The sequence below is a fragment of the Neomonachus schauinslandi genome, chromosome 6, assembly GCF_002201575.2.
Source record: "Neomonachus schauinslandi chromosome 6, ASM220157v2, whole genome shotgun sequence".
Classification (NCBI taxonomy): Eukaryota; Metazoa; Chordata; class Mammalia; order Carnivora; family Phocidae; genus Neomonachus; species Neomonachus schauinslandi.
In genome coordinates this window covers 41,989,091-42,001,801 of record NC_058408.1, presented here as the reverse complement: position 1 = coordinate 42,001,801, position 12,711 = coordinate 41,989,091, and the positions used below count along the sequence as shown (strand labels likewise).

General features: G+C 45.5%; 1 protein-coding gene across 3 annotated transcripts in view; it reads right to left on the bottom strand.

Annotated features, from left to right (window-relative positions):
• CACNA1E (calcium voltage-gated channel subunit alpha1 E) overlaps positions 1 to 12,711 on the bottom strand; it is a 276,327-nt gene that overhangs the window by 75,331 nt on the left and 188,285 nt on the right. For all 3 annotated transcript variants that reach the window (XM_021682567.1, XM_021682568.1, XM_021682569.1), the window contains exons 8-12: positions 8,340 to 8,455; positions 3,771 to 3,824; positions 3,056 to 3,145; positions 1,907 to 2,116; positions 1,052 to 1,164 (exon numbers count right to left, since the gene is read on the bottom strand). In XM_021682567.1, coding sequence (XP_021538242.1) covers positions 1,052 to 1,164; positions 1,907 to 2,116; positions 3,056 to 3,145; positions 3,771 to 3,824; positions 8,340 to 8,455 — 583 coding nt within the window. The remainder of the gene's footprint in view (positions 1 to 1,051; positions 1,165 to 1,906; positions 2,117 to 3,055; positions 3,146 to 3,770; positions 3,825 to 8,339; positions 8,456 to 12,711) is intronic.

Sequence of the window (12,711 nt, the reverse complement as noted above, 5' to 3'; positions counted from 1 at the left end):
TAGGAAGTAGCGATGTCAAATTAACAATTTGGTTTTTGTTTTAATTACATGTTCACTGAATGTCTACTATGTTCTACACAACACACTAGGAGGAGTGACAAAAATTAATCCTCGCTGCAGAGCTGAAAAGTACGTATATAGGGGATGGTCTTTCACTAGCTGTTGTGCCTGAAAGTTGCCCATATACCCAGAAGCATATGGTCCAAGTGAAAACGCAGATTGGCAAGTGCTCAAAATCCTTAGTACCTAACTGAAGATTTGGCAGGAACAGAATGGGTTTGGCAGAAAGAGAAGTGGTTCAGGAACCCAAAGTTTTGCAACCTTGTTCTGTTGCTAATTGGCGATGTGAACTTGCACACGATGTTCTCTGTTTACTCATCTGCAAATGGGAAAGGTAACTCCTGATATGTAATAGAGTGGCTAGGAGTCCTGAAAGCAGTGGAGGGCAAAAATGTATGTCAGAGCACCTTGAAGACTGTTAGATATGCACACACTTACATATCAACACAATTTAGGAAGTGAACACTGGATGAAATAGACAATGTGGGAACTTGCTAAGACTGGATGTGTGTGTGTGCATGCGCAAGTGTGCATCTTTGCATGAGGGTATATCTAGATAATTTTCCCAATTTTAAACTGAACTAAAAAAAAAAAAAACAAGTATATAAGCTTCTCATTTTTACTGAGTCACCTTCTGGAATCAGTTCCTTTGTTCTCTCTCAGGCTTCCCCCTAAGATAGTAAGTGGTTAAAACTTGCTATGGGCAGCTCCGTCAAATTCATTCTGCTACACACTTAAGTGTACACAACGGTATGCATGTTATACTTCAATAAAAACATTAAAAAATGAAAGAACTTTAAACAAGCAAACAAACAAATCCTGGTATGGGAAGGATTTCCTCATTCCTGACCTCCCTTTAGCTCACTTACTTAGTCCCCTTTTATAAATTCTGATTTCAGTGCTTCATGCTGAGCAGTGGAGCGAGCTGCTTATCTCAAACTGAGGCATATCAACATGAAGCAGGAGGACAGGCGGGCTCCAGAGCACTTACCCCAAAATCAAAACAGTTGAATGAAGAGTGAAAATAAAGTCGAGGCCCCATGCCATACATCTTCAGGGACATCTCCAAGAGGAACAGTCCCAGAAACAAAAATTCTGCATAGTCTGAAAGCATCAAGAGCAGAAGTGTTTATTCCATAGATGCCATGGGCTCCCACACCCCCCAGCCCAACCCCCTCACCTTACGGAGGAGCCCTCAACACCAGCAGGACCCCCAAGGCAAAGACATTTAGTGACCACGTCAGGTCAATGGCAGGCAAAACCTAATGATATCTGAATACACTCTGACCTGGGGGGCCCAGGCACACTCCACATGTCTCCTTTGCTCTCTTTCAATGGATGGGTTTGTCACTGGCCTTTAAATGGTATATGGCTCTCAGGAGAGAAAGAAAGGGCTTTATCATGGCGCTGATGAAAGAGCCAGATTCGCCTTAGACACACCCAGCTGTGAGTGACAGCATCCTGGATCCCCATTTACCCCCAATGGAGGCCCTACCCAGAGCTGACCTATAAGTTCCTGTCTTGGTCTATTGGAAGTAACCACTGCCCTTAGAACTTTCTCCCCAGGACTTAGGTGACCAAAACTCTCTACACCATTGAGTCTCCTTAGATACTAAGTGAAGGCCTTAAAGTACCCAAGGCTAACACCATTTTGTTGTCTTTTCAGCAAAGATTCATCTGATTCAATAATGAATGACAAGGGGACCTGTGGTGTGCTATCCCAACCCCCAGAGGCCAACTCTGGCCTCCCCCTCAGAGCACTGCCAGGCCCAGAGGATGCCCGTCCTCTTATGTTCACACCCGAATCTAGCCGCACTGTGCCGGCCGGCAGTCACTGGCCACTTACAGAGGAGATGGGTGAGCCACTGGGGCTGGTTGTGATGGACGATGGCCACGCAGGCAGTGTTGAGAGCCACAAGGCTCAACACAATCCAGTAAAACACCTGGGATTTAACCATGTGGCGGATAGAGATGCGCAGAAGCCTTTCTTTGTGCCGGAAATAGGAGGCCCCATCCACCTTCGCACTTTTGATGCTGGCTCGGGCAAGAGGTGTGCCTAAGGGGAGAGAAGTAAGGAGGAAGAATGAGGCTGCATGACAGATCACCCTCCATGGCAAGGGGGGCAGTCAAAGGGGGAGGTGGACAGCTTCAGTCCTGGGGGGTTAGGTGACCCCCACGTTGCAGGCCCAGGGAAATCCCCATGGTATGAACGAAGTAGTTTCCATAGCAGAGATCCCTGCTTTTCCTCTCTGGACACTCTCAGTTCTAGGAAACTGAAAGATTCCCTGGGCACAACACCAGACATATACCCAGTGTCCTGAATCCTAATGGGATGGTGTTTATGTTTTTAACAGATTGGCTTCTCTCTGGCCTTTCAAGTATGTTTCAGGCACTGGAATCGTTTTGCTACATTTGTGATGATTTCTACCATGGGCAGCCTAGAGCAGCACTGAGTTCTGTATACCTCTTCTGCTTTTAAGGATGAAGTGAGGGAAGAGGTAAAAATCTGCCATCCCTTTTTCTGGGGAGGTTAAATCTGCCATCAGCCAGCATATCTAAGAGAACCTGGGACTGAAGAGCAATCATTTAAGAGTTGTCAGTAGGAATTTGTTGAAATATCACATGGAAGTAGGTGGGTGTCACTAAGGTTAAGCAAATGATTGCAGGTCCTCAAATGCGGGTCACTAGAAGCAACAGGTCCTCGGGATCCTCCAAACAATATCTCAAAGTGGGTTCTCAATATCACCTCCAGGACAGATAGCATTTATATGCAAATGGAATACATCTGTCACACTTAAAGAATCTGGGTGGGATTCTTAGCCCTACACCCCATGGTCCATTTTTCTCTAGATTAGATTTCCAAGTCCTTCCCTAATTACATCCCTAAATCCTGGATTCTCTTGGTTCTATTTCTCTTCGTGGTGCTTCTCAAAAGACAGGATCTTTTTTCTTACAGGAGCTCAGACAAGTCAAAGATCTAACTGGTTCCACTCACCCACAGAGGAGATGTCAACACAGTGCTCATCACTGGAGTCTCGAGTCATGGCCTCCGTCCGGCTCCGTTTGATGGTTGCCCTTCGAAGCACTACACCAGGGAAGGGGGGAGGCCGGTGAAAGAACACAAGAACAACCAGATTGTTCTGATCAAAGCTCAGGACTGTGTGCCAGAAGCCTCTGTAACACAGGCAGCCGCCTTGAAGCACCTGAGCCATGGTTCTAGAAGTCGCCAGTGTCTACAGAAACAGGACTCCCGTGCTCAGCAGCACCTCGAAACACACGGGCTCCAGAACCCTTGCTAGACCTTATCTACATGCAGTAGGTAAACAGGCGCTCCCTATCTGTTTGTTCTCTTATTAAACAACGCCACCTCCTGCTAATGAAATGGTCCCAAGATGATCCCCACAAATTTTCACCGAAGATCCCTTTACGTGCCGCTGGTTGTGTGATGGTCTTTTCATTGTATGGTTATCAATCATACACCCTAGAACAAAGCAGCTCTTGGATTTCATTTCCATCACTTTAAAAAGCATTTAAATCCATGAGTCAATTCCCTTCATTTTAAAGCATGAGAGATTTTATGACAGAGAGACTTTCATTTCAAATCCCAGGGCACTCCTCTTGGTTTTTTTTTTTTTTTTCCTCTTTTGATTAAGAGATGGCCACAGCCTAAGAGGGCACAAAAGCAGGCAAGTGCGGGAGCACGTCCTTACCTTCTAAGGCTGACGTCCCGGCATTTTTATTTTCTTCAGCGAGCATGACTTCCTCTATATGGAAACAAATGGTTGAGTAAATTATCTGTAAATGTCAAATTATTTTGCAAAATGAAAAATCCCCCAGGGACTGCTGTGGCTCCAGGGCAACAGAAAAAGAGAGAAAGAGAGAGAGAGAGAGGGCAAAGAGGTCACAGCTCCACGCAGGCACCAGCATCAGAAAGACAGCAAGGGCCACAGAGGGAGCTCTTGAGTGCAAATCAGAACAGAAAGGAAGTTCTGTACCGAGGGGCCGCGTGGAGGTTGATGGGTAAAATTCAGCTCTGCGTCTGATAACACTTGCTGCGAGCAAGACCTGATCTTTTTTAACTGAAATCTCCTAAATTGGTAGGAGTGAAAAATTTCCATTTCTGTTTTTTTATTTTACCCAGGTTCTGTAAACTTTTCCTAGCAATAGGAGCTTCCTTGGTGTTCCTCGTCTGCAGCACATACCAGGCATACCAGGGCACAACATCTACCGCCTCGTTCAGGAGGTAAGACCATGTTTTCAGCTCCAGCCTGTCTGCTTCTTGGAGGAGGAGCAGAAGAAGATGCTAATGGCCCAGAGGAGCAGGACTTGTGGGCTTGCTTCCTCTTACCCCCATACCACAGTCTGCTTTGCTTGAGGGAAAGAGGCTTAGGCCCATCATGAATTTGTCCCTCTGATAGAACAAATATTTGTTTTTTGTCCACCTTCCTGGCACAGAGTTCCCAAACCCTTGGAATTTACTGTCTTCCGTATGTTAACAAGATAACTCATTGTGGGGGAGGCCTACACTACCTGAGGATCTGGACGGGTCACCAGAAAAACCAACCACATATTTGGCTATAACTTTTAGCCCCGTTCCCCCTCCTAACTCCTGGAATGGGTGAGGGGCTTGAGAATGTTTAATCACCAATGGCCAATGATTTACTCAAGCAGGTCTAAGTAATGGGACCTTCAAAAAAAAAAAAAAAAAAACCCCTACATAATGGGGCTCAGGAAGCTTCAGAGTTAGTGAACACATTAAGATGCTGGGAGGGTGATATGCCTGAAGGGGGCATGGAGGCTCTTTGCCCCCCTTTCACCCCCACGTATCTCTTCCATTTGGTTGTTCCTGAGTTGAATCCTTTGTAATAAACTGGTGGTGGTAAGAATAATTTTCCTGAGTTCTGGAAGTCATTTGAGGAATTATCAAACCTGGAGCCCTCTAAATTTGCAGTCCAGAAGGCAAAAATGCAGGTCACCTGGGGACTCCACTTGGGGCTGTTGTGTGAAGTGAGGGCAGGCTTGTGGGATTGAGTCCCTAACCTATGAGATCTGCACTAATTTCTGGTGGTGTTTAGTGTCAGAACTGAATTGAATCGTTGGACACCCAGTTGGAGAACTGAAGGACTGGCCAGTGTTGGAATGATGTGTCTGGTTGTTGGTATTTGGAAAAGAACCAATAGTCCCTTGGATTTTCCTCATGACCTCCCCAGGAACAGTCCTGCATTCCAGGAATTCTAGTAAGACTTGTTTAAAATAAACCTCACTAGCATCCCTCCAAACTTACAAACTAGCCCTTCTGTCCCATGTCTGGCAGGATTCTGAGTCCCCTTTGGGAGTGATGTGAATGAGTTTTGATCCCCGCCCCACCTCAGCCACAGGCGAGGATGTCAAAGGCCTTGAGCAATCATTCCTTAAGATCCCAGCTGTTGAATGAAGTAGCTTGCAGCAGGCCCTATTAAACAATGGTTTAATTTAAGCAATTTTAACAAGTAAAAGGACAAGCAGAAGAGGGCAAAGTCATTACCATAATTCCACCTGCATAATAAAACAGAGAGTATGTAATGTATTTCCCAGGGAGGAGAACACTTTGAGGCTCGGAGGGGACCACACAGGATGGCCATTATACCAAGTCATAAATGTTTAGCTTTCTTTTTTAAGTACAGCCTCTGGCAAAACTCTAAGTTAACAGGTTAAGTGTTACTGGTGGGATGCTCCTTTATGCAGACATAGAGGTTGTTTTAAAGTCATTTACAGCCCACTGTTTTTCAGAGGGCATCATTTAAAAATTAGGTACTCATTAAAATACCCCCCATGGCAACGTGAATGACGTCAGCCTGGGAGTCACATCTGCTGTGTACAGTGCCTGGGTGCTGGGGTGGGCAGATCGGAGGACCCACAAGGCAGATGGAGGGTGTGTGGTGCTGCTGAATAGCTCTGAGAAGTGCTCTGAGGGCTCTGGATGTGCCGAAGCTGCCCCCCCTCCCCCACTGCCTTTTGCCAAGTTCTCTTTCAAACTTGAAAGTGTCTTTCCAGGGAAATGTAACCCATATGTCTCTGATTCACTCACACCCCATTTGCAAAGGGAAGGGCCAGGAAGCACAATTTGACGTCGCAGTACGTCTTTTTTCTTAGAAGGAGAGAGCTGGCTTTGCCAACTGGAAGAAAGTGGAGCCTTGGAATTCTGCGTGTATCGGAAGAGCAGAGCCACAAAGAACAGCATCCCATGCTGCCTGACCACAAGTGGGGTCACGGACGGGGAGGGGAAGGTTCTCTTCCAGTTCTGCTGCCAGCCTGTTCACAGGGGCGGCCTGTCAGATGGCTCCTCCACCCAGGAAGCCAAGGACAGTGGGGAACTTCAAGCTGCCTGCCAGACCTGGCGGCAAATCTGCTCCGTAAGGCTGAGTTACCATTCTGGAAAGAAGGCGGAGAGGTTCACATTCACCCCCACACGAGAGCCTCAGAGAAGAAAGGGCAACTTGGGAAGCGCCATCAGTGGGCACGGCGCAGGCCTCCAGAGGCAGCAAAGAGATGCAGATAGTCCTAAATGGGAGGTGGTTTTTAATCTATCGGGCACTGAAATGGCACTTTTCATTGCACACACACTCTCACACCTGACAGGTGATCAAAGGTTGACTCCAGAGCGGAGAGTGAGCTTTTGTGTGCTGGTGGTTAGAACAGGAGGGCCATGGTGTCATTCCAAAGCTGCTGTAGAAGAATAAGGCTCAGGCAGCTAAACATCAAATCATATTCCAAATTCTTCCTGTGAGACCTCACATTTGAGCTATGCTTTCTACCAGGAATAGAGAAAAAAAATGCTGTCATGTGTATTTTTTTATTAAAATAAATTACTCTTTGCTCAGGATGAAAATAAAGATATATAAGAGCAATGCAATGCAATCTTTAAAATAATAAGGAAAGCAAATGCATCCATTTTACTGACAGATATGGGGTGATCGATACCCCTCATAAGCAGCTGAGCCACAGTCAAACTTGAATCTGGTGGCTCTGTGGGTTAATAAAACCGTGATAGGTTTGGACCTATTCTCAAGGCTGGGTAAGAATTGTTCCTGATGCTGAGCCTTGTAGTGAGGAACTGGGGACAGCTCAGGGAATAGCAACAAGCAGTTCTCACCATCCGCTATTACCCACTTACTGCAGTGGCCTCACGGTCAACCTCCCTACTTCTGACCTTGCCCTCCTTCTAATGCAGCAACCAAGTGCTCCCTTCAAATCTTCAAACAGACCATCTCCCACCTCTGACCCAAACAGTCCAATGGTTCCTGCCTCACTTACAGGAAAGCCCCAAACCCTTACAATGGCCCATAAAGTCTGCCCTTCCTCCCATTACAACCCCCCACCCTGTCTTCCTGCTCCCCTCCCCTTACTCATTCCTCCTCCTGCTCTTGGAATATTCCTGCCCACTTCTACACTAGAGCCTTGGCACTGAGATAGCCCCCTCAGACATTCCCATGACTTATGCCTCAGCTCCTTCAAGTCTTTCTCCAAAATGGGTCTCCCTGACCTCCCTATTTAAAATCACAACCTAGGGGCACCTAGACATTAAGCGTCTGCCTTCGGCTCAGGTCATGGTCTCAGGGTCCTGGGATCGAGCCCCGCATCGGGCTCCCTGCTCCGCGGGAAACCTGCTTCTCCCTCTCCCACTCCCCCTGCTTGTGTTCCCTCTCTTGCTGTGTCTCTCTCTGTCAAATAAATAAATAAATCTTTAAAAATTTAAATAAAATCACAACCTACCCTACACCCCATAACCCTACCTTGATCTGTTTTCTAGTGTACTTATCACCTTCTTACAAGTTACTTACTCATCATTTTATCTCTGCCTTCCCCAGCTAGAGGGGACTGAGCTCTGCAAGAAAGGCTCCCTGCTGTGTCTCAGGTTCCTAGAACAGGTGTTGGCACAAAGTAAACACTCAACATTTGTGGAATGAATGGATTGTTGTTGCCGCTGCTGTTGTTGTTGTTATTATTATTATTATTATTATTAGCAGTAGTGTAAAATGTCACCCACCCAACCTCTGTTCCTGGACTGGGCTCTGTTACCTTTCACTCACTTCACCTTCCAGGCCTCACAAAGGTGTTTGGTAGAACAGGGATGGTTAGACCCCAGAGGAAGGAAGAGGGACCAGCAGGGAACGCACAAAGCTGGTGAGACATCCAGCGCTTCTCTGTGCTCTGGCCAGGGCTGCCCCTGTGAATGGAAGCGGAGGGGGTGGGGCAAGGGGCTGTTTGCAGGGACATCTGTGCAGCCCGCCACGCCTCACCTGCTTTGTCTATCCAGGCGCGGTACCCATTCAGCTCGCGCTCAATCTGCTGCTGCCTCCGCAGTTTCATGAATGCTCTCCGGTTCTCCACTCTCTCTCTCTCTTTGGCAAATTCCCTGTGGATGAGAAGGTTGAGATGCAGGAGTATGTAATGTATGGGGAGCACCAGGACGAAGAGGAAGGGTGAAGCCTGTAGAAGCGAGGGAGTGTTGGAGCAGGTGCTTCTCTACCCATCGCGTCCCCTCTCCTTCCAGACGGCAACTACGATCTTAAAATGCCTCACAGAAACCTACCTCCTTCAGCCTCGTGCAGGAAGCTTTTCCAGATCGGTTTCGTCCCAGTCAGCCCTAACACCCTCTGCGTGCTCTATCTGGAAAGTGCAACAAACTAGGGTTCAAAATGCTATGTTCTGTTTCCCCAGCTACAACACCAGCCCTGGGGGGCACACCTTCCCTTTGCGCTTTTAGTAACAACCGTGATTAATGTATATTGACCAATTATGTGCCCGCCCTGTGTGAGGTGCTTCAGACCCATGGACTCATTTAATCCCTTACAGTCACCCTATGAAGGAATAAGCACTATTAAAATTCCTATTTAACAGATGGGGAAACACCAAGGATCAGAGAAGGGAAATAACTTGCTGGGATCTGAAGTCAAACCACAGTGCTATGCTTCCTCTGGTGTCCCACATCCCGCGGCACTCAGTAAGACCAAGAGCACCAAGGCCTCGAAGGGCCGATTCTGTGTGAAGATGGCTGGTGGAGGTTAAATAGGGAAGGGAAGGCCATGGAAAGGGCCCCTGGCTCCAACAGAAAGACAATGGGAAGGTGGGAGGGGTAGGAAGGGAGATAATGGGACAGAGGGCAAGCCAAGATCAAAGATCAGGAGAAGACACAGTCCACTGACAGGGGCAGCGGAGTCTGTGGCACAAGACGGTCAAAAGCCTAAAGCCCCATGGGAAGAAAGAAGGGAGAAGAGACCTGAGGGCTCCCTGGCAGAGAGGAAGACAAATTCAAAGGTTGAGCACACAGGGATAAAGAAATGCACATTTGCTGAGAGGCCTCTCCAGCAACCACCTCTACCAATGCCTTCTCATCACCAGACACCCGTCCAGGCTACCATGCCGCTCAGCAGTGTCATGCTCGCCAGGGCTCAGGCATGCTCCTCCTGCCCCGGGAGCGCTGCACGTATTCAAGGGGGTCCCCGTGACTAAAGAGGCGCAGCCTGAAGATGAGGGAGCCCAGCAACCCACTGTGGGTCCTCTCAGCTACTCCCTTGTTGTGTATTTGTTTGACAGGACTTCAAACCCACTTGCTTATGACTTAGGTGAAGCTGTTTTAATCCACTTGTATATGACAAAGAGAAAAAAAAGATGTAGACTTTTTTTTTTTTTAAAGATTTTATTTATTCGAGAGAGAAAGAGTGAGTGAAATAGAGCACAAGTGGTGGGGGCAGAGGGAGAGGGAAAAGCTGACTCCCCGCTGAGCAGGGAGCCCGATGCGGGGCTCGATCCCAGGACCCTGAGATCATGATCTGAGCCGAAGGCAGATGCTCAACTGACTGAGCCACCCTGGCGCCCCAGAAGTAAAGTTTTGATAGAAGAATGAAGTAAGTTGTGTCAGGATGGCACCATCTCATATGTTCTTGCCCATCAGAACTCAGTTGCTCAGCTGCTGAGGGGCTCCACTGGGGGCTGAACATGAAAGCGTGTGAAGAAACAACTATAGCAAGGGAACATTAAACTGTGAACATAGAGTCTGTGAGGACCATCTAAGAGCATCTGGTCTAAGCAAGGCTACACTCTGCTGATCAAAGATAGCTCCCTGAAGACCTTGGGGCAATCAGCTCCCGCCTTCACAAAGCAGACGTTTTTGTTTTTTGGGGTTTTTTCGCAGTTTATTTTTTTAATTCCAGTTAGTTAACACACAATGTTATATTTAGTTTTAGGTGTACAATATAGTGATTCAACAATTCCATACCTTACTCATTGCTCATCAAGATAAGTGTGCTCTTAATCCCCTTCACCTATTTCACCCATCCCCCATCCCCTCCCCTCTGATAACCATCTGTTCTCTAGAGTTAAGAGTCTATTTTGTAGTTTTTTTGGTCTCTTTTTTCTTTTTTCATTTGTTTTGTTTCTTAAATTCCCATATGAGTATTTGTCTTTGTGTATTTCACTTAGCATTATACTCTCTAGATCCATTCACGTTGTTGCAAATGGCAAGATTTCATTCTTTTTATGACTGAATAATATTCCATTGTGTACATTATACCACATCTTCCTTATCTACTCATTTATAAATGGACATTTGTACTGCTTCCATAATTTGACTATTGCAAATAATGCTGCAATAAACATAGGGGTGAATATATCTTTTCGAATTAGTGTTTTTGTATTCTTTGGGTAAATACCCAGTAGTGGAATTACTGGTTGTTCTATTTTTAATTTTTTTGAGGAACCTCTATACTGTTTTCCAATAGTACATGAGGGTTCCTTTTTCTCCACATCCTCCCCAACACTTGTTTCTTGTGTTTTTGATATCAGCCATTCTGACAGGTGTGAGGTGGTATCTCACTGTGGTTTCCCTGACAATGAGTGATGTGAGTATCCTTTCATGTGTCTGGATGTGTTGGCCATCTGGATGTCTTCTCTGGAAAAATGTCTGTTCATGTCTTCTGCCCATTTTAAATTGGATTATTTGTTTTTTGGGTGTAGAGTTGTAGAAGTTCTTTATGTATTTTGGATACTAACCCTTTATCAGATATGTTGTTTGCAAATATCTTCTCCCATTCTGAAGGCTTTTAGTTTTATTGTTTCTTTTGCTATGCAGACGTTTTTTACTTTGATGTGATCCCAATATTTTTGCTGTTGCTTCCCTTGCCTCAGAAAACATACCTAGAAAGATGTTATGACCAATGTCAGAGAAATTATTGCCTGTGCTCTTTTCTAGGACTTTTATGGTTTCAGGTCTCATATTTAGGTCTTTAATCCATTTTGAGTCTATTTTTGTGTATGGTGTAAGAAGTGGTCCAGGTTCATTCCTTTGTATGTAGCTGTCCAGTTTTCTCAATGCCATTTTTTAAGAGACTGTTTTTCCCATTGCATATTCTTGGCCTCCTTTGTTGAAGATTGGCTATATAATCATGGGTTTATTCTGGGCTTTCTATTGTGTTCCATTGATCTTTTGTACCAGTACCATAGTACTTTGATTACTATAGCTTTGTAGTATATCTTGAAATCTGGGACTGTGATACCTCCCGTTTTGTTCTTCCTTTCCAAGACTGCTTTGGCTATTTGGGGGTCTTTTGCATTTCCATACAAATTTTAGAATTGTTTGTTCTAGTTCTGTGAAAAATCTGTTGGTATTTTATAGGGATTTCATTCAATCTGTAGATTTCTTTATAGACATTTTAACAGTATTTATTCTCCCAATCCACAAGCATGGAATGTCTTTCCATTTCTTTTTTTTTTTTTTTTTTTTAATTTTTTTTTTTTTTTTTATAGAGGCAGACAAAGCGAGAGAGGGAACACAAGCAGGGGGAGTGGGAGAGGGAGGCAGGCTTCCCGCCGAGCAGGGAGCCTGACGTGGGGCTCGATCCCAGGACCCTGGGATCATGACCTGAGCCAAAGGCAGATGCTTAATGACTGAGCCACCCAGGCACCCCTGGAATGTCTTCCATTTCTTTCTGTTGTCTTCAATTTCTTTCATCAATGTTTTATGGTTTTCAGAGGCCAGGTTAAGTTGGTTAAGTTTATTCCTAGGTATACTGTTATTTTTGGTGCAATTGTAAATGGAATTGTTTTCTTAATTTCTCTTTCTGCTACTTCATTATTCATGTATAGAAATGCAATGGATTTCTGTATATTGATTTTGTATCCTGTGACTTTACTGAATTAATTTGTCAGTTCTTGTAGTTTTTTGATGGAGTCTTGAGGGTTTTCTATATATAGTATTATGTCATCTGCAAATAGTGAATGTTTTACTTCTTCCTTACTAATTTGGATGACTTTTATTTCTTTTTCTTGTCTGATTGCTGTGGCTAGGACTTCCAGTAATATGTTGAATAAAAATGGTCATCAGGGACATCCGTAAAGGTAATACTTACAGGCAACGGTGAAAGTCATATAGCAGCCCCATAAAGAACATCTTGCCCATCAACACCAGCTCCCCTGTTCCCTAGCAGTATGTTCTAGCAACACGAGACTTTTACTTTTGCACTGGTAGCTGGACATCAGCTCTCAGTTGGCAAAGCTGTCTCTTCCCAGTACCAACTTGTATAAAGGTACACCTCAACTAAATTTGTATTTTATGGGGCGCCTGGGTGGCTCAGTTGGTTAGGCAACTGCCTTCGGCTCAGGTCATGATCCTGG